Genomic DNA, 20,925 nt, shown 5'->3' on the forward strand with positions numbered 1-20,925 from the left:
TGGCCCTGCGGCGCAGGCAGCCGAGCGCCACACAGCAAAGCCTGCTGCCATCTCCCCCAGGCTGTCTTGCCCTGGCTGGCTGCTGACAGAAGAGGACACTGGGTGGTGACAGCCTGGGGGGTGACAGGAGGGACAGCCGGCAGTGACATGCCTGGGGGGTGACAGGACACCGGGCAGTGATGGGCCCAGGGCTGTTGGGAGAGCCACCGCAGGCCCAGGGGCTGACAGGAGGTGATGCTGGGTGGTGAAGGCCCGGGGTGCCAGGAGCGACACCACAGGCCCAGGGGGTGGCAAGACACCGGGCGGTGACAGGACACTGGGTGGTGACAGGCCTGGGGAGTGACAGGAGGGACGCCACAGACCTGGGTATGACAGGACACCGGGCAGTGAGAGGCCTCGGGGGTGGCAGGACAGCGGGCGGTGGTAGGACACCGGGTGGTGACAGGAGGGACGCCACAGACCTGGGTGTGACAGGACACTGGGCAGTGCCAGGCCTGGGGGGTGACAGGAGGGACACGGGGCAGTGAGAGGCCTGGGGGGTGGCAGGACACCGGGGGGTGGCAGGACATGGGCGGTGGCAGGCCGGGGGACAGCGGGGACACCCGCGGCCGGGCAGAGGCAGCGCGGGGCTGAGGGCGCCTCTCCCCTAGGGGGCGTCGGGCCGAAGAGGGCGGGCCTTTTGTCATAATGCGCTGGGTCACGTGAGGCGCGCGGGAGGGTAGGGGGGGTGGGCGCGGCGTGCCGTTGCGCGTGCGCAGCGGCGCGCTCGCGGCGGCCCGTGCGGTTGTCGGCCGGGAAACCCCTCGGCGGAGCGCTGAGGCAGGGGCGCCCGAGTCGCCATAGCGAGCGGCCGGGCCCGGCGGCGCTGCCTGCGGGAGAGGGAGCGGAGGCCGAGCCGGGGCCGCGGGGGGGGGGGCCGCTCCCCGTCGTCCGCCCGCCCGCCCGCCCGGTGCTGCGAGGAGGAGCCGGGCGGGCGCCGCCGCCGCCGCGGCCCAGCTCGATCGCCGAGGGCCGCGGGCCGGAGTCGTTGCGGGGGCGGGGGCCGGGGCCTCGCAGCGCCGCCGCGATGGAGCCCTGAGGCCTCCGCCAGCCGAGTCTGCCTGAGGCCGCGGGGCCTGGCCATGGCGGAGCGCCGCGGCCTCTGAGCGCCGCCGGCCCGCTCGAGCTCAGCCCGCGCCGCCTGCCCCGGCCCCCTCGGCGGGCCCTTCCCCGAGCCGCCGCGGGCCCGAAGCCGGCGCGGAGGCCGCGGCGCCGTCTGCCGCGGTAGGCGCCCGTCGCGGAGCAGGCGCCGCCTGGCCCCGACCATGTCGTGCGTCCACTACAAGTTCTCCTCCAAGCTGAACTATGATACGGTCACCTTCGACGGCCTCCACATCTCCCTGTGCGACCTCAAGCGCCAGATCATGGGCCGGGAGAAGCTGAAGGCGGCCGACTGCGACCTGCAGATCACCAACGCCCAGACCAAAGAAGGTGCGTGGGGACGGCGGGCGCGGGGCCCCGGGGACCGCCCGGCTGGCGGTGTCGCAGGCCGCCCCGCCGCGGCCTGCTCTTTGTGGCTCATCCCCGCGTAGCGTGAGTCAGCCTGGGGCCCGTCCCGCCGGCGTGCGGGGGGACCGGCGGGGCCAGCGGCGCGGGGGATTAAGCGGGGTGGGAAGCCATAATGCGATTCGGCCGCGATCGGTAGCTGTGACTTGTGTTGGGGGCCTCAGAGAGCTGCTCTTTTGGAGTTGCTGCTCTGACAGCTCCCTTCGGACCTGTGTTTTAGGCGCGGAGCTAGGCGTGGAAGAATACGTGGTTGATGTGCGACGTATAGTGCTTACAAAAGTTTTGGTTTCCTGGAATTCCTCTGTGATAAGTAATATGATAAGGAAATGTGGAAGGATATTTTATAATAACAAACTTGCCAGATTTCTTTGAAATCTGGCGCAGAAAGCTGAAAGTGATAGAATGAGAACAGATGGCTAATTTGAAGAAAGTGGTTTTGGTGGCTTAATTTTGTTTTCAACTTCTTTTACCCCACTTCATTGGAAAACTGGTGTTGTGCCTGCTGCAGAAATTGGCTCACTAGCAACATTTTGGATCAAGAGTATATCTGTGAGTTCTAATTTATGCAGACCCTTTAAAGCCATCTTGCACATGAGTGTTCTCCATATCTAAATTATACTTTGGAATGTCTTGTTAATGTAACTTCTTGTCCACGCAAAAGACACGGTCCTTCGGATGCTATTGAGCATCATCTCATCATTCATTTCTAACCTCCCCTCCCCCCCCCTCTGGTACTACGTGTTGACCATATCAGGGTACTACTGAAGTTTTATAGCAGAACATTTATGGTGAATATATGTAAGAAACGTTCTTCAAGAAGTCATAAATTCTTTTAAATCTAATAAATGGTGCTTGTTTCTCAGAGATTATAACAGTTTCATATTACTTAGTATGATATTTCAGCTTGGTAATCTGCCATCTTGATAAGTTTGAATGTAATTAAAGACTTTGGGATGTGACTTTTCAGAAATAAAAAGAATTGTGAAGTGTTTTCATTCCTTAAACGTGAAATTTTTTTTCCTGTGGTTCTGTGACACTCTTACAACAGTCTTTTCTTTAAAATGTGTACTAGTGGTTTTTTTTCTCTTCCTGTTTCATGTATTAAATAGAATGATATGTATGCTGTGGTAACTCTAACTTCAGCCCTAGCCTTTGAAGTGGTTGGACCTAAAGCTCGCTGTTTATCTACAGGTATTTAAACTATTTTCAGGAGGATGTCTGTGAAGAGGCTTAACAGCACAATGTTAGGGGTCTTAGGGATGCCACTGGATTGCACGACGTATAGGGAGAGATACATTTCAGAAGTCTTGAATTTTTCTAGTAGAATTGAATAAAATTGTCAAGAGCTTTTGAAAAATGTTTAATTTGCTTTAAGGGCTTTGCTGCAGAAGGGTCTCTGAATTTTCTCAGTTACTAATGTACTTTCAGCTTCATAAATGCTAGCAGGCTGAATGGTCAACTGGCTGACGTCACTACTGTAATAGTTGGGTCTGTGTGAAACAGAACCTTAAAACCGGAATGTCGGATGGTAATAAACTGTGACAGAGCCCAATTGTTATCACTAGAAGAAAAAATGTTCTGAAATAGGCCAGACGTGGATTATATAGCAGGTGAGGAACAGAAAGCAAAGTTTTAGGAAAAAAAAAATAATGCTTATGTTACCCCATAAAGCGTTACTGTAATATACGTAATACCAGTTTTACCAAGCATGGTGCTTTGTTTTCATACGTAATCAGAATCTGGTGAAGAGAAAGTATCTGCTTCTCGAGGTTACGTTAAATTTGGTGTTGCCTAAAGGTGAAGTTAAAGAAGGAATATCTTTCATACTTTAAAGAGCATCACTCTTGCTTAACGGGGACAAGATCCTCTTCTAGGTAGGTTGTGTTGCACTGTGACCTTTGTAAAATGAGTATAAAATTTTAAATTACATATTAGTGGCAGAGGCACTTAATGAGTTTTCGTAAGGGTGTTTTCCATGTGAAAACACAAAAATCCCCCAGTGGTTTTCAGAGCAAGCTAGAGAATACATTTCAGTGCAATATATATGTATCCCAAATTTTTTGTTTATATGCATAACCATGAATTTCAGGTTTTATTAATCACATGCTTAAACTCACCTTCAGAAGATAAAGAAAAACCTAGGCCAGGATACTCTGCCTAAGTGGAATGTTTGGAATTCTTACATACGGGCATAAAGTATTGTTTTTTTATAGCTTGGTCTGTGCAGGAGTTCTGACTAAATGTTAAAATGATCTTTGAAAGACAAAGTGAACCTTGAGTGAAGATGGCCTTCTTGTTAAGATTTTTCAGAGTAGTCCAACCTTTTACAATTCAGTAACTGACTTTTCATAATGGAAATCTAGTAATAGAAGCAATGCTAATGTAAGCTAAAAGTAAACAGGATTTTAAATATCAGTGGAAAAAAATTGATGTGATGGGCTCTTTTTAAGCTGCTAGGAAGACAAAATAGATGGTTGGGGCCTGTTTTAAAAGGTGCGGGGGGGGCGGTGCGTGTCCTCTTCCATGCTTACTATAGAGGCATGTTCTCTAAAGGCAGAATTCCCTTCAAAAAGCCTATACGCAAGAATATGATGCATTTAGACTTGCCTCCTTTGAATTTGATCTGAATTTCTTGACCTGTCTTTTATAATAGATGTCCTCACAATATTGTGGAAGAACTGTAAACTTCTGAACTCGGGTTTCTTAAGTGTTCTTTCCTGCCCTGTAACATTCTGACTCAAAATACTTGGAGAATGTGCTGTTCTGCTTATCAGGCAAAATACAAAAAAAAATATAAACCCAAAAATGTGACTCTGAACTGATCTTAGATTAATAGTTTTAAGGAATAATATTGCTCTTGTAAGACTGTCTCTTGAACTCAGAACTTGCTTGAGTTCAATGTTGCAGCATGCACTTGACAGTTTTAGTAATGCCATGATGTGATGCCTTCAAAACAAACTCATGCTAACTCTGAATGAAATCATTTGGCTTCACAGCTGATGTCTGTCTGTCTACTGGAGTGTCTTCAGCACTGCAGACTTAGCATTTTGGAGAAGACATTTAAGCAGCTTTTAAACCTTGCCCTTCACTGTGCCATTTTGTGTTGCTGTGCTACTATGGGGGATTACTCTGGTTACACCTCAGAGTGCAATTAATTTGTGGGCTGCCATGCAGCGTTATTATGTAGAGCTTTCAGAAAGGACATGGAGGTCCCTGTTTTCCTGGTTGAGTTGAAGGTAATTCAGTCACGTACCCATTCAAAAAACATGGTGTTATATGGAGATCATGCACTGCCTGCCTGGGAGTCAGCTGCTTTGACTCTGTCACCAGCAGGTTTGAGGCCTCTTGGGGGTGTGCTGTCAGCTAGCTCAATGTCCCTTGGCCAGGTGCTTAGGGCTCAGTTTGGTTCATTACCACCTTGTCTCCAGCATTGCTTTTGCTTTCCGAGTCTCACGCTGAAACAGCAAGCAGTACCAATAAGACACGAAGGCATTGAGTGGTCTGTATAAACAGATTAATGATTGAAAGTATGTTAGATTTTATTGACTTGTCCTGTAAGAGCAATATAGGTGCTTTTTTTGGGCCACGGTACTGTATAATAATAATGCAAATGAAAGTTTCATGAACCATTTGGCCTACTGAACTAGCTAATTCAAGAAATGATAATATACCAGTTGTAGATGAGATCATTGATACCTATTTTGGTGGAAGCTGAAAATCCAGAAATAGTAGTCCAGTCTGTTAATCAGGATGTTTTGAGGCAGTGCTTCCAGTGCCAGCTACATAGATGGTTGGTTTGTTCCAAAGTGTGCAAGTGGTGTTGATTAGAACAGAGATAAAGAATCACATAATGAGAAAGCATATTTTTAAGTGCTAGGGAGAAAATGTATGCTTGGGAGTTACCCTGTTTTCTGGTAGAGACAGTCTGGCATGTTAGTTGTCGTTTTCATCTCTTACTCTGCAAATCCTTCCCCCAGTAGCATAATAGCTGGTTAGCAAGGCACCTAAGCCTAATAAAGGCTTTTCCACATATACTCTTGCCTTCTGATGACTTCTGTTTTGATGAGCTTCTGTACCTTATCTGGGTGAAAATACTTCTTTAGATAGTGCTCGGAGAGATGCTTTTGCAATGCTGTCAGACTCAAAATGGCAGATTAAAGCAGGCCATAAAATGAAGTAGGGACTTTTTCTTGTTTGTAGCATACATACGACACAGATTATTAAAACTAGCATATTTTCTGAATTATAGGTTAATTTAAAAGTGAGATTTTAAAATTGTGCATTAAATGTAAAGCAGTATAAACTTCAGAGCATAACTTGAGCTGTTTGTACTTTTCTGCAGGAAGAAGGTTGTGGACACTAATGCAATTGTTGATTTAAGATTTCTAAGTCGGTATGAGGCAGCAGTCAAAGTAGCTATTGTTTAACTTGTCTGCCTCCATTCATTCCTTGAAATACTTCTTTCCCTTGACAGTTTCAAGCATACTGTTTTCTTGTAGAATAGATAGCAAGTTTTAGACTGTCTCTTCTGCTCTTGACTTTAATATAACATCCAGATCTCCCTTTGCTTTTACAAGCTTTCTGAGTGAATTGAATCCTTATTTTTAATCACAGGTCAGACTGACAAAAGCCCAGTAGCTGCTTACTGGCCGTCACTGTCAGTAAATCAAGTTTTGTGCTATAAGGGAGTAGGAATCAACAATGGTGTTACCTCCAGCTTTGTTGAACATTTCTATTGGAGCTCTGCTTGGACAAGTGTGAAAAGTAGCCTTGTTGAGCATGATGTCACTGCTCACTTTGCAGATGTTGAGTCATGTGGTGAGGCAGAGTGACACTGCTTTGCAGGTCCTGGTAGCTGCCAAGTCTCTGCTAGGGGATGTTGCTGCCCGCGGGCAACAGGTTCCTGCTGGGAGATGCCAGTTTAGTCTGAGAGCTGTTAGACTAAGCTGGCATCTGTTAAATTCAAATGAAGGAAACAAAAATTTCCAGGGACTTCGGGAATAGCGCTTCAGCTTTCCTATTTAAAAAAAAAAAAGTTAACTTTTTAGTCTACGTTGTTTGACTTCACCTTTAATAAAATTTCATCACCAAAATGAATTCAATGGATTGCAGTGAAGGAAAAATAAATGTATTAAAGCCAACTGGTATCAAGTCCTTCACAGAACTAACTCAGCAATGTACCCTGCTGTATGTAAACACTCTTCCACAAATTCTCTGACATGGTAACCAAGCTAGTGGGATACTTCAAGTACCAAATACAAATATGTGATAAGTGTCCTATACAAATAAAGCCTTTACTTCACCAAGCTATTGTCACTCTTCAGTTGATCCATTTAAATGTGTACTGATGGACTTTTAAGGTGAATTAATTTTTATATCAGTCTGTTATTAGACAGCTGGAGCTCTCTTCGCTGTGCATTTAACAAGTGGATTGAAAACAAGCATATATCTATATATGTATACAGGCAAGGATAGGCTATTCAGAAGGCAGTTGTCAATGCTTCTCTTCTAATCGTCAATGAATTGTAACAAAATACTAAAAGAGGATTTATTCCTCTTTGCATCATACACCTGTTGTGCATGTTCAAATTGACCTCTGCAGGCTTGCATAATTTGTGGATAAAAGCATTGGTTGCTGTCCTCATATATGCAGTCTCTTTCTAGGAGAGGTGCTGCAACTTACAGTCTCCTGCAGAACTACCACAATCCTCAGTTCGGCACAGGAGTAGCGAACTCCTGCCTTTTTGCGGAGGCACTGTAGCTTATCCTGTATCTGTGAAATCTTAATCCAGTGGTTTGTGATCTGAACCAGAAAGAATACTCTGCATGACTCTGTTCAGCAGGTAGAAACAGCTGCTTTGGGCTTCTAGAACTGCAGGTGGCATGATCTCCCAGTTCTTTGTGTGGGCCTCAGTACTGTTGGAGCTCCTTCTCCACCAAAAAGTCCCAGTGCAGGCCTTTCTTGACAGGTGGCTGTGTAATAGTTAGATTTTCCTTTTGAGAAGAGCTCTAGGGGTTGGTTTCAGGATATGGCTTCTGTAAAAGCTTCTGTTTTTGTCATTAGTAGTCCTTTCTCCTACAATTTGAAACTACTCTGAAGCTACCTCAAGTCCAGAGGAAGCTTGCTGTTCGGTTCCCTAGGGGGGAAGATCAGGAATTAGTTTCAGCTAAATGATTTCTAGTTTTCTGAATAAGCATTCTGTCATTTGGAAATAGGAGTAAAATTTTCATTTCATTGTTGAAATGATGTCTTCTGGTAGGTGTGTTTTGGTCTAAGAGAGGTTCCTGCCCATAGGAATAATATACTGAAAAATGGAGCATAAATTGTGAAATATTCATCTTTTGTGTGTGATCACTGGGCATAACCACCATGACAGAGCTTGGCTAGATATACAGCATCTTTGGTTTTCAGACCATGGTTCTAATTCGGTCTGCAAAGGTAAGGGCTTTTAATATTTAAAACTGTAGGCAGATTACAGGGAATGGCTGCTGATAGTGCTTTAAAATATTTAGTCATATCCAGCTTGTGTAAGTACAATACAAAAACCATTCTCGTGGAGAGATATTTGCATTTTAAACTTAGTCAGAGTGTCTCAGGTAGGGTTTTTGTTTGGGCCTTAGGTAAAAGGTCAGAAGGCTTTCCTCCTTTTCAGAAGACTAACATGGTGTAAGCCATGGTAAAGCATGGATAGCTTCAGGCACACACTGTTTTCTAAAGGCTTTTAAAGGCTGTCTTTGTAAGTAATTTTGTTTGAGCCTCTCTGCTCTGCAAAAAATGAATCGAAAGAATTCACATCCCTTTGGTTAATTTGACTCGCTTTGGTTAATTCGAAGTAGATGATTAGCTTAAGAGGGGAGATACCACTTTAGTTTGAGCGAATTCTGCCCTACTTGTGGAAGCAAATTCAGAAGAAAACCCAGATTTCTGTGATACAAATTCTAGCGCTGCCAGTTTCCTTTCCATTTAAATGTAAAGCACTGAGCAGCTCAGAAGTGTGGTCGTTGATGGCTTAAGATCCAAGAAACAGACAGAGATGGCAGGCTCTCTTCTGTGTTCTGTCAGGCTTGAGCACTAGCAGCATAGGTGAATCAGTTTTAGTTAACAGCTATTGAAGCGATGGCGCAGAGTTTTCATGCTTGAGCTAAGTGTCTGTTTTGTTGCAGGGCAAGCTAGTCAGACTGTAGAATCTGGTTTATGCAGGTGAAACTTTGCTGTGGTTTGTATTTCTCCAAAGATCTATTGGTTTTGTAGCCTAACAGAAGCAAAAGCAACTTAAGGTAGATCAGGAAAGAACCTCATGCATTAGCAGACTCTCCTTTAGTGACCTTTGAGACTATTTTGCTGTTGGCATTCAAACTATTTAAAAAAAAAAGAAAAAAAAAAAGAAAAAAGATTCTGCTGCTTGTGTTTGATTATCAAACCTGAAGATTTCTTGAAATGTACTTTTAGTGTGTTGAGACAATGAAAGCACGATGTTACATATAAAATTTTGCTTTTATATCTGTAGAGGGATTCTCTGAAGTGCTGTGTAATTACATATTAATACACATTCTTACAAATTGACTAATGTTTTTTCTGTACTTATGTTTTCAGAATACACGGATGATAATGCCCTGATTCCGAAGAACTCATCGGTAATTGTTAGAAGAATCCCTATTGGAGGAGTTAAAGCTACCAGCAAAACATATGTTATGTAAGTATCCCTAAAGTGTTGTATTCTTTGTTAGGGGTTTCAGTGTGTTAACTTTTTTTATAGATACTAGTTTACAGAGGCATTCAGGTTCTGTCTTTCTTGTTAAAGCTGCTGTTAGTTTTTGTTGTTAAAGGGGTAGGTTTTAATATATCTGTCCCCAAGTAGAGTTACATTTTTAGGCCTGCCGGGACATGGGGTTCGAACTCCAACAATGGTAACTTTTAAGATGATTCTATCGGGTTTGTTCTTGGGGTTGATTTTACTGAGGCCCAAGTTGTAGATCCTTTTTCCTCGATGTGGAGAGATTCCTTATTATATGTGTTTGCTTTTATTGCTTTTGTAGTACAGACAGATATGCATTGTAGTGTAAACTCGTAATTTGTTCCCAACTCAGAAGAGTCTGATTCTCAATGTTTTACTATTTCTTTAATTTAGGGGAGGGGAGGGTGGGATATGGCAGGTATTCTCACACCCCAAATCTGGGGTTTTTGCATACTAGCTATAGAGACCAAGGGTTGCCAGCTGGCAAACAAGAAGTTTCATTCATAAGTGATTCCTATTAGTTTTCTAAAGACAGTGTCCGTTTCAGGCAAGAGAAAAAGAATGCTATCCTTAAGTGTATTGCCTTTTGTGCAGGTACGATGAAGGAATAGTTAATACTTTCTGAACTTGAAGCTGAGTAAGCAGTTTAGTATGTTACCAAATGTTACTAGTTACCTTTCTAAGTCTGTTTTTACCCTAAGCTGGTGTCTGTGCTCCAGATTTTAATTGTGTATTCCTAAGATTTATGGAGGACAGAGAATTGGATGTATTGATTAAAATTACAGATATTCAAATGCTACCCTGACTACAGGATTATTGCTGTTATTTATTCATACAGTCCAGTTCTATATCAGCTACATTAGCATTGTTTGAATGGTCATGTTTTCCAGCCTTTTTAAGGATATGCCTCTCCACCACAATTAGTAGATATATTGGCTTGTGGTTTTGCCATGTCTTTTTAATGTTCTCAATAAATAAAGTAGACTGATGAGTTACAGTGTGTCTTGAACAAACAGTGCAGCAGCATCCTGGTACCCATGAAGCATTTGCAAGCAAAAAAACCCTGAATTTATGTGGCTCTTCATGTAAACTTTGGGCGTACTACTGCAGTAGTTGTGGCAGTGCTTTCAGGCACTACCTAGTAATTCTGGATGCCACAGTGTTGTGCTTATAAACATGGCCTTGTTTTGGCGGTTAATTTAAATATGTATGCTTAGTGCTGTCTTGTCAATGCATCCTCCGTTTCTGGTTGGATGGTACCCTCTCCTAGTATTGTAATGCTGCCCTAAAATGAGAGGATAGATGCTGCCAGCATCAAAAATCAAATAAATACCTGCATGTGGGGATAAGGGAAGAATGGCACTGCTGTTCTAACATTGAAAATTAACCAGGCAGGTTAGCTTTCTATTCCTTCAGCTGGAAACATTGCAGAAACAACTGATAGAGTGGTTAATGTTTGGGAACGATGAATGTATGCTGTAATGGTGGAGAGGCCTTCCAAAACGCATTTCTCTCCTTGTAGTATGTTCTTCAAGGTAAATGTATGAAGAAACAGTTGTGTGGTAATCTAAAGTATTTCCTTGTACTTCCTCATCTTCAGGAGGTACGTGGCTGTAATTGCGAGCCTCGTGGTGTTCTAGCAGTGGCAGGAAGCACGAGCCTTTTTGTTTGTACATAAATTCCACAGCAGCCTTTGAATTGCCTCTGCTCATGGGACACTTTGGATGATGTATGAATTGTTTGTTAACAATATCAATGGTTGCATGTCTGATTCATGATGAGTAGCATGCAGGTACAGATCAATGAGTATGTGGAATCTCAGCAAGTTTTCAAATGTAATAAATATTTCCTAAAATACTGTAGCATTTTCAAGATTACCTTAAAGCAAATTCTGGCAATTAAGACCTTTTTTTTTGTCACAGGACTCCTAAATCGCACAAAATCCTAGAAACTGCTTTCAGGTGACATTTCTACTACTATTTTTAGTCAATATAGCATATGTAACACGTTTAGTATTTTGGCACTTTCATGGCTAAATATAGTAGATATCTGAACACAGTGCTTGGGCTTCCACAAAGAAACACTGTTCTAAAGACTGTGCTGCTGACATTTTTGTTATTTCTTTGTCAGATGACTGTTTTTTTTCGCTTAAGTAAACTTGCACTTCCAAGTGTCTAGACTATCACTGTTCTTTCTTAGAAACTGAAATACTGTATCTCGTACCTGTTTGTAACACTAGGGATATACTGATTGGCTGGAGTTACCTTCACATTTTGATGGTTGATTATTTAAGAACACAAAACTGTAGTACAGACTTCATATTTTTGATAATTACGTAGCAGAGACAAAATACCTGAGGACTTCCTCTTGCACTGTTGTGTTCTATATCTATAAGTTTTAGAGTAATTTGTGACAAAGTAGAAATGTGCTTTTTGGGTTGTTGGTGTTTTTTTTTTTTTTTAGTTGCACTGAATGTACCAAGAGAGAACAGTTTATGTATATGAATAAATTTCCACATTCACTAGACTATTGGAACATAATGTTTTTACATTTGGGTTTTATAATCTGTTTTCACTGCTTTATGTTGGGTACAAGTGCTTTATTTTAAATTCTGACCACCTTTATTTCTTCTTCTAGAAGTCGAACTGAGCCAGTGAGTGGAACATCAAAAGCAGTATGTAAAAACACAATCTCACACTTTTTTCTACACACTGCACTTAATTCTAAACAATGTAGTCTTTTATTAATTTTCCGAACATTAACTTAATATATTTTCCAGTAAAACGTAGTATATGTTGTACATACAATGTATTTGATTCAGCATAGTAAAAACAGTAATGCCATCATTTGCACAGTTCTAATGTGAATACTGGTATTTGTGCCTAGTAATGCATTGTATTTCATATTGAATATGCTAGAATATTTCCTGTATGACTTTGTGTTGTACAGATAATGTATGATCGTTTTTAGATCATGTAGGTTCAAGGTTTGCACAATTGAACATGGTGCCATGTTCTACATCTGTCTGTCTATAGCTAGTAATATGTATGTTTGTATAGGTTGTTGTGTGCTTTTTGTTTCTTGCAATAAAAATTGTTTGGAGTGTATTTTTTGCCATTTTCACATTGTATCACTTAGCTTTTGTTTTTAAATACTTTTTTTTTGCCTAATGGTTTTTGAAAATGTTATCAAAAACCGCTGAAAAACCATTATTGTTAAACTTGGTACTGTTTCTTACTTTTGACTTGGGGGTTCAAACAAATACCAAAACCAACTTATCCCATACATTTTGAGGACAGTTCTGTGCAGCTAAATTATTCCTTTTCATGTCCTTAAATACTTGGGTATTTGTTACTAAAACTGTGTAACTGAAGTGATATTGTTTGGGCCCCTCTGAGTACATAAATGTCTTTTAATAGATTGCCATGAATTCAAATATCGTTGCTACACAAAGTGGTATTCTAAAGTTCTGCATTTGGTCTTTCCACTTTATATGATGAAGCAGTTTAGTTTAATAGTTCATCTGCAAATGAAAATACTTAATACAAATTTTGGCACAAGGTTAGAGCCTGGTGCATTTGTGGGTAAAATCCCTGTCATTTTTCTTAACTTCTGCCTGCAGTACATTTTTGGATCTGGGTGACTTCAGGGTTGGATGCCGCTTTAATTTCTCAAAGGTTAAGCCTTTCTTTAGTATACCACCGCTTTGAACTTACATTTGGAAAAGGGGCAGCATTTTTTTTGAGGTTTGAAAACACTGTCATTCTGCTGCTAGAATATAAATGAGTAACACACGGAAATACTTGACTGGTAATGGTCTAGATCTTGAATTGCCACTTGGGTCGAATAATATGTGTAACTACGCATTTCAAAATAGTCCTTATAGTATAAAAATTACTATTTGGTGGTTTTTATTTTTCATCTTTATTTTAAATATAACTGCTTTTTCTTCACTAGAATGCTGTGAGGCATTACACTAACCCTGGATCATTGGATCTGATCACTTGATAAGCTGTTAGGATAACTTAATCTAGAAATTCATGAACTCTGGGTCTGTGTTCTGTGAAGAATACAGCCTCTGATTCTCGTGGAATGGTATACAATCAACTTAAAATTGAAAACTTTTTGTGTGTAGGTCTGAAAACACTAAGTCTGAATCTGCATCCGTAATTCTGTTGCTGATTGATTCGAATTCCTTTTGGGACATGAATGCCTGTCATTGTGAGTTTGAGTTAGTTTAACTGGCCCAGTGACCCTAGTAGTTAATGTAATGCATTTATGTAAACCACGTTTACAGTATTTGGTCTAATTCAGATGGGTTTTTATTTCTTGAAAAGAGTTATTTTTCTTTTTGTTTACTAGCATGTGTATAAACACAAATCACATGTTCATAAATAAAGTTAACATTCTTTTAGCCTCGTGTGTTCCCTGGCATGTCTGTATTACATTTCTAAGTAGCATCTTTCCATAAGCTAACATAGATGTCTCATTAAAGAAAAAAAAAATCCTGGAGTGGGAGGGAAGACTTAGTGTTAGTTAGAACTAATTAAAGTAAATGAAAGGCAAAGCAAAAACAGTCCACCCTTGTTTACTCTGACTGTACCTGATTTGGGTTTTGGGTAGCCATAGGGAGGGTGGAAGCTTTGCATCTCTCTTTACAAGTCTGCTCTCTCTCCCTGTAAAAGCACTGCAGCCTCAGCTGCTTCTAGTGTTGGAGACACAATTAGCTTTATTCTTAAAGCTAACTCAGGTCTTGGTCTAAAGTGTGGGGTTTTGGTTTGGTTTGTTTTTTTAACGCACATATTTCTGTATGTATTTCAAAGCAGGACCTGGATCTTAGTGTGGTAGGAATAAATCACTGGAAAGCTTGCCAATTATTGTTGAACAGTAAAGCAGCAAAATTAAAATTAGTTAAGATTTTTTTAAAAAGGATGCACAAAAGCTTATACTTTGAATATTTCTTCATTTTCTTGCTCTTACGTTAGCTGTCATTCTACACTTGCAAATCTGTGCTGCTGTCCTACTGTTACTACAACCAAATCAAGGAAGTGGATCTTTTTTGTTTTAGTGTTACTATTTCAGTAACTGCAAGGATCTGTAGTTTGTATTTGTCCTTAGAGGCTGCAGAAATGCAGGGAGTCATGCCCATTGTTTTAGCACCGCCGTCAAGCACAATGGTGATCCTTCCTGGCTGAATTTTTAGTTTAGCCAAGCTGTCAGGTTTTAGGAAACAATTTAAATGTAGCACCCCGACAGTGAGTTTAGCCTTTTCTTCCTATTTTCTGTCCCCTTTCCCACTTGCTTTATGTTAGTTTCTGTTTAGACTTCTGTTTGAAATGGGAGTTAATAGGCTCATTCTGGTTTTTTGGGGGTTTGTTGGGGTTTTTTTGTTGGTTTGGGTTTTTTTTTCCCCCAGTTCTTCTGCAGTATTATCTTAGGGTTGTATACAAGTTTCATGGAGATGTTGTTTCTACTTAACTGATTTGAGGGACTGGCAGGAAATACTTCAGTAGAAATTTAAAGGGGGAAAAAAAAAAGACACAAGAATGTAGGATCTTTGGAAGATGGCTGTTGGGAAACATACTAAATAGTACGTTAATTATCTATTTGCTGCTTTTGATAACTGTTTATTAGAAAGGAGTGCTATCCCCTCCTCTAAGAAATTAGACTGTTGAGTGCAGGCCATATAACAACTGCTTCCTAAAAAACTACAAGAACTAATTAATAGTTTATTAACTGTTATGTTTCAGTTGCTGGTCAATACTAGACTGTTTAATGCTAAGCTACAATAGAGAGCTTTCCTCATTTCTTGTTTGCTTTTGAAAAACCACAAAATGATCGCAGTTGTGCCTGCCATGAGAGAACATAGGTTTGTTTTTCCACATGTAAAAAAGAATTGCATATGGAGCATGAAGCTTCCAAATACTTCGTCAGCCTTCCTTTTTAACATAACTAGGTACAAAATGTTCAGAAAACAAGGAAAGGTGACCCTTCAGTAAGACTTGCAACAGAAAGAAGGTCTCTTTCCAGATTTGAGTGTTCCTCTCCAAAGGCACATTTTCAATAACTTTTTAGTTAGCGATACAGTAATGTTGTATGTGGTTTCCTGAACATAGAGAAGGAATGATTAACTGGAGTGAGGAGTCATCTTCTGCAGGTAGATATTTTTTTCCCCAGAGTCTGCTAAAACTGCTCCCTTGAATTCTTCCATTACATTAGGTAATAAAGGACAAGAGCTTTTTCCAAGGAACGGTTTTAATCTCTCTTCTGATCAATTTAGTGACCTCTTGAGGAGAGCTGTTCGGTTTACATTGTGAAATTTTATTCTACCTTTTTGAACAACTTAAGACATAATAAGCAGTGATTCAAGTGTCTTTTTGATAATATTTTAGTAGTGTAAGCTTAACTGCTGCTTGTGGCATAATATAATTCAATATACTGGGAAAGGAACTAGATAAGAGTTACCCTTTTTACTTGTGGAAAAATTGCACTTCAGTATTAGTTCTCAATAAACACTGCAGTCCGTTACTAACTAGTGGCCTGGGGACTTCATTCCTGCAAGCTGTTCCAGTAGGTAGCTGGGAGGGAGGAGTGTGGTTGCAATGGAGGATTGTGCTTACAGGATTGTGCTCTGAATCCATGTTTTCATCAGCAAGAGTATGCTTTGCGCTTTCTTGCTTTTGTTCATTTAGTACTGGGCTGCCACTGAAAATTGGTTTTGGTCTGATAGCAAGGAAAATATTATATTCTCACACTTCCCAAACTGATTTGGATGGTATGGCCTGTGGTCTAATAAAATACAAGAAATCAGCTTTCTCCATTTTTATAGGCTACTCTGTCATGATAAACACCTTTAAATAATTTAAGCAATTTTTTTTTCTAGACAAAGTGGTGGGTTGCTTTTGTGGCTGATGTTTTGGATTGGTGTTTTTATTTGGGTTTTGTGGGCTATGGTGAGTTTGGCATTTTTAAACTTACTGACAGGATGGGCAGAGTTCATGTTTCAGGGCTGGTATGCCTGTGCTTTATTCTGACAGGCAACTACTATGTTCATAAAAGCATAACCACGTGCATTTAGAAACTATGAGACATTAACTGATTAATTTACAAACTACAGTGAAAATAAGTTTCTTGTAGTGTTGTGTCCTTCTCAAATAAACTTAATTTTTTTCTTTAAAATCCTTTTTAGCTGAAAATTGACAGCTTCCTTACCCCTTTGACTTTTAAGCAGTTGTAAGCATTTGACAAGGGTCCCTCTCTGAGATATTCTGGACCAATAAGTTGATCTTGGGTGGGTTTGGTTATTTTAGTTTCTTCTCATTAACTACATAGGCACTCTTAAGCTGTTGTAGGTTTAGACTTTGTTTTGAACAAATACAAATTATGCTAGGTTGGAAATGCTTCTTTCAATGACACTCAGAGGATATAGTGCAGACTTTCAGACTGCAGTAGAGGTTAACTATTGCTATGTTTTGATTGTAGAACTTGAATATGTGTTTAATTTTTTGTGAACAGATTGATGACTCTTCTGCATCTATTTCTCTGGCCCAGCTTACTAAGGTATATATATATATATTCTTGTCAAATACTTAAAAACAGTGTTTGCTTCGTATTTTTAAATCTTATACTGTGATCTATAGCTGGATAACTGTTGTAATTTGAACAAAACCTTAATTTTTAATAATTTCAAGTATTTATTTTAACTTCAAAATGTGTATATATTTTGATACTATCCTGTAAAGAGTAGTTCCCAGTTTGGGAAGATAGAAGGGGAGTACCTTATCAGCCTCAACATAATGTTGCAGTATTACTCATCTTCAAGACACAAAGAAGAAGCACTTCAGAAGCTGTTTACCGTTTTTCATACGTTTCGTTAATTTTGCGTTGGAAACTAACACAATTTTTACAGAAGAATTTAATTGGCTGTAAGTTATGGACATTTCAGGGGGGTTTGCAACAGCCAAAATAGAAGCATTTCTGTAACATGGACAATTGCATGGCTATTTTTGAATTTCTAGTCATTATAGTTACAGATCCATTCTTTGAATGCTGCACAATTTCATAAATTGTAGTATATATACAGTGGACAACACAATCTAATTTGTTTGAACGCAGACTGTGTAAATTGTGTAAATGTACCTAATTGTTTATAGGAATATACCAATGTGTATGTGTGGCATATTAGCAGATGTGACCTTCTGAAACTGTTGTAATGCCATGTTTTGCTATGGAACTGCTTGCATTTTTTGCTCAATAATGTGTAACTGTCTGGGAAAGCACTAGTGATTGCACTTTGTGAAAAGGCGTAGTGCTAGCCAATTAAATTACTAGTCTTTAAAGTTACAAAGATTAGAGAAGGCAGGGCCTAATGCAGAGTAGCTAGTTCTTTCTTCTGGAAATAAAGGCTGGAGTTCATTTCCAAGAAAGAGAAATCTCTTCCCACTGGTAACTTCTTCCCTCTCTCACTGCAGAAATTAAATTGTGTGCATTTGGAAAAAAAACCCCAAAACCTAGTTCGGAAGGTAGCCACCAAAAGAAATTGGTCTCCATTAGTGCTGTCCCTAAACATGTCCTTGGTTCTGTAAACTCATGTGAAGTTTTACTCTAAAATGTGAAAAACTGTCCAAGTGGTGTACACATTTAAGCTTTCGAGAAAATTTAAGTATTTCAGAAAAATACAGGAACATAACATAAAGCAGCTCAAAACTGTTACTTACTCTAACCTCTTTAGTGCAGACTGGCTTAGCGTGGAGGCAATGTGTTAACAGTTTTCTGGTTTATTATTACTATGTATTAAATGCCATATTTGAATTTTGGTCTATTCCTACTAATGTTTTGTGGTTTTTGGATGTGTTTTGTAAACCGTTTGGGTTCAAACAAATTAGTCAAGTATCTGTAAAGTTTTCTGTAAATGTTAATGGAAATGATTTCATAGCTGTCGATCTGGATTATGTTACTGTTGAGAAAAAACTGTGTATATGAAACAACCATTTAATAAAATGTTGAAACTAGTTGGTTGCTTTTGTGAATGAATGCATATAAAAACAAAAACATGAGTGGTTGATCTGAATGATAGGTGCTTGAAGGTCCAAATAATTTACAGACACTCCCTTAGACCCTGCTTGTATCTGGACTAGTGTGTAATAAAAACATTTTAACAAATACTATTTAAAAAAATCAGCTGGCTTCAATAATTTGAAGATCTAGTTTTGCATAAGGTTTATATTACAATTTGTATGTTAAAAGGACACAATCAACTGGAAAAAACTGCAGGTTTTGCTTACTGTAGTTAAATCATTTAATATGAAGAGGTTAGTGGGGGGGAACATGCAGTTTGGACTGCCTGCAGCACATGATGGTCAAATTTCTACTGAAAAGAATCTTTTGTCTTGCTGAGGGATTATAAAAAGTTTGATTCCTTTTAATGCTTCTGTGTCAGAAGCTGAATTTCGGCAAGCAAAAACAGCTTCCCTGACTCTTAAGTTGTGTGTCCTTTTAATGCTGCAAAATGTAAATAATGATACTTGCATACATATTTCTCAATTAACTGTACAGTGGATATCTTCTCCTTCAAATAGTCTGGAGCTTAAAAATCAGTTTAAAGATACTGGATAGTATATTTTTTTGTACACATAGCTTCAGTCCACTTTGAAGAAAATTGGATTGGTTACACAAGTCTTTATGTAAGGTACAAACAGAGCCTAAGGTTTTGAGTGCCCAAGAATGCTCTTTTCAAGTAGGTTAACAGGCACATTAACATCATGTAATGGCGTAAGGACTCCCCAGAATCTTCAGGACAAATATATTTTATATAAGCAGCTGTTTTCATGCAACCTCAGCTAGCGTTGTGCTGCTCTTTACAGGATTGGATGAGTGGTGTTGTCTTTGGCTGTGTGGGCTTAAATGTGTTTCTAATGTGTGTGTCAAATAATTACCTGTTAAACAGACTGCCAATCTGGCTGAAGCCAATGCTTCCGAAGAAGATAAAATAAAAGCTATGATGACACAGTCTGGCCATGAATATGATCCAATCAAGTAAGTGTTGATAATGTCAAATCTGTTCTTTGAAGATTATGGAAAAATTGTAGAGATGTTTGTTTTAACAAGAGAGACACATGCATACTTCTTTCCTTTTTTCCCCCAAAACTTTTTAGTTACATGAAGAAACCCTTGGGTCCACCTCCACCGTCATATACTTGCTTTCGTTGTGGAAAACCTGGCCACTATATAAAGAACTGCCCAACAAATGGGGTAAGATTGTGGGGGACTTCTGGTGTTACTTAGTTTTAAATTTTTTTACCTTGGCAGTTACTTAACAAATACATGAACATTCGTATTAAGAATTGTTTCTCTTGGGGTGAAATACAGAAGTTATATGACGACATTGCAAAGCCTTTCAAAGTTCAAGGGAAACCTGGAGTTGTAAATGTAAAATTTCCTTTTTTTAGGTCATAGGCATTAAACACGTCTATAGATCTTTCTCTGTGAACTTTCACATATATTTTGATAGATTTCAATACTATTGGAAAATTTTTTTCTGTTTTTAACTCTTTTTAATGACAGTTCACAGCTTTTAGTATTTCATATAAAAAGAACGTGTTTCTGTTGACCCCATCTATTGAATATTTGTGTATTTTAATTACACAAGTCTCTGGTTGAGTGTTCATGCTATTTAATGTTAGTCACTGAATGTATATGCATGAGGTGTGAATTGAACTTTCATATATAGATGGCGAATATAAGTTTTTCCAGTGACTGGTTCAGAGCCCTGAATTAAGCTGTCACTCTGAATTGTGGTTTGGAGGAGGAGCAGGTTTGTGTCTCTTCTCTGAGTGGATGGTGAGCTAAGGGGTATTTCACCCTTAAGGAACCTGAAGTTAAGCTAAAGAATGTCTATTGAGTTCAAAACACTGCTCAAGCCTTCGGAACATCCTGGCTATATTCATTTAGGGAAATAAGTATTTTACTTGAGCAACCCTTAGACTAGGTAAAAAGAGAGGATTAAATGCTTTTGCTGCTTAAAATAACCATTGGAATCTCATTTTAAGTGTGAGTCTTAAGATATGTCTGCATTTCTTTTCTTAACAGGACAAAAATTTTGAGTCTGTTCCCAGAATTAAAAAGAGCACAGGAATTCCAAGGAGTTTCATGATGGAGGTGAAAGATCCCAATACAAAGGGTGCTATGCTGACAAACACTGGAAAATATGCAATACCGACTATTGATGCGTAAGTATGGAATTAATCAGACTGACCAAAAAGTGAACAAGAGAAACCATGTGTAAATGCCTGAGTGGCAATGCAACCAGGCTGGCCAGCATCTGTAATTATGGGGGAGGAATCTTAACCTTAAAATCTGTGATGCTTTCTAATATTAAAATAGGGCAGTCCTATTGTTCATACCCCTGGAACTTGGTTAAACTTGCAGTATGCTAAGAATCTCTATTTCTGCAAAACATTTCGGTAGTGTTTATAGTTGGAATCATTCTCTTTGAAAGCTCGTTTTGCTTCTGTTTTATGTTTCAAAGGCTTCTTGCAAAATTTAACAACTAGCTGTTGGACTGAGATTTCCTCCCCCTCTGACTGTTACCAGATCCCATGTGTGAAACAGACTGAAGTTTTCCTGTTGCTATAAACTAAGAAAA

General features: G+C 39.9%; 1 protein-coding gene across 10 annotated transcripts in view; it reads left to right on the forward strand.

Moving 5' to 3' along the window:
• Positions 1 to 756: 756 nt before the first annotated feature.
• Positions 757 to 20,925, forward strand: part of RBBP6 (RB binding protein 6, ubiquitin ligase) — a 32,247-nt gene continuing 12,078 nt past the window's right edge. For 2 of the 10 annotated variants that reach the window (XM_087730381.1, XM_087730386.1), the window contains exons 1-8: positions 757 to 1,470; positions 9,140 to 9,239; positions 11,204 to 11,242; positions 11,919 to 11,955; positions 16,764 to 16,841; positions 19,228 to 19,316; positions 19,436 to 19,532; positions 20,370 to 20,509. In XM_087730381.1, coding sequence (XP_087586507.1) covers positions 1,305 to 1,470; positions 9,140 to 9,239; positions 11,204 to 11,242; positions 11,919 to 11,955; positions 16,764 to 16,841; positions 19,228 to 19,316; positions 19,436 to 19,532; positions 20,370 to 20,509 — 746 coding nt within the window. In that variant the 5' untranslated portion in view covers positions 757 to 1,304. Of the gene's footprint in view, positions 1,471 to 9,139; positions 9,240 to 11,203; positions 11,243 to 11,918; positions 11,956 to 13,425; positions 13,503 to 16,763; positions 16,842 to 19,227; positions 19,317 to 19,435; positions 19,533 to 20,369; positions 20,510 to 20,925 lie in introns of those variants that run through there. The other 8 variants (XM_087730382.1, XM_087730385.1, XM_087730383.1 and 5 more) reach the window with 8 other exon arrangements.

The sequence above is a fragment of the Nipponia nippon genome, unplaced genomic scaffold, assembly GCF_047370975.1.
Source record: "Nipponia nippon isolate SJK-2023a ecotype South Korea unplaced genomic scaffold, ASM4737097v1 scaffold_5, whole genome shotgun sequence".
Lineage (NCBI taxonomy): Eukaryota > Metazoa > Chordata > Aves > Pelecaniformes > Threskiornithidae > Nipponia > Nipponia nippon.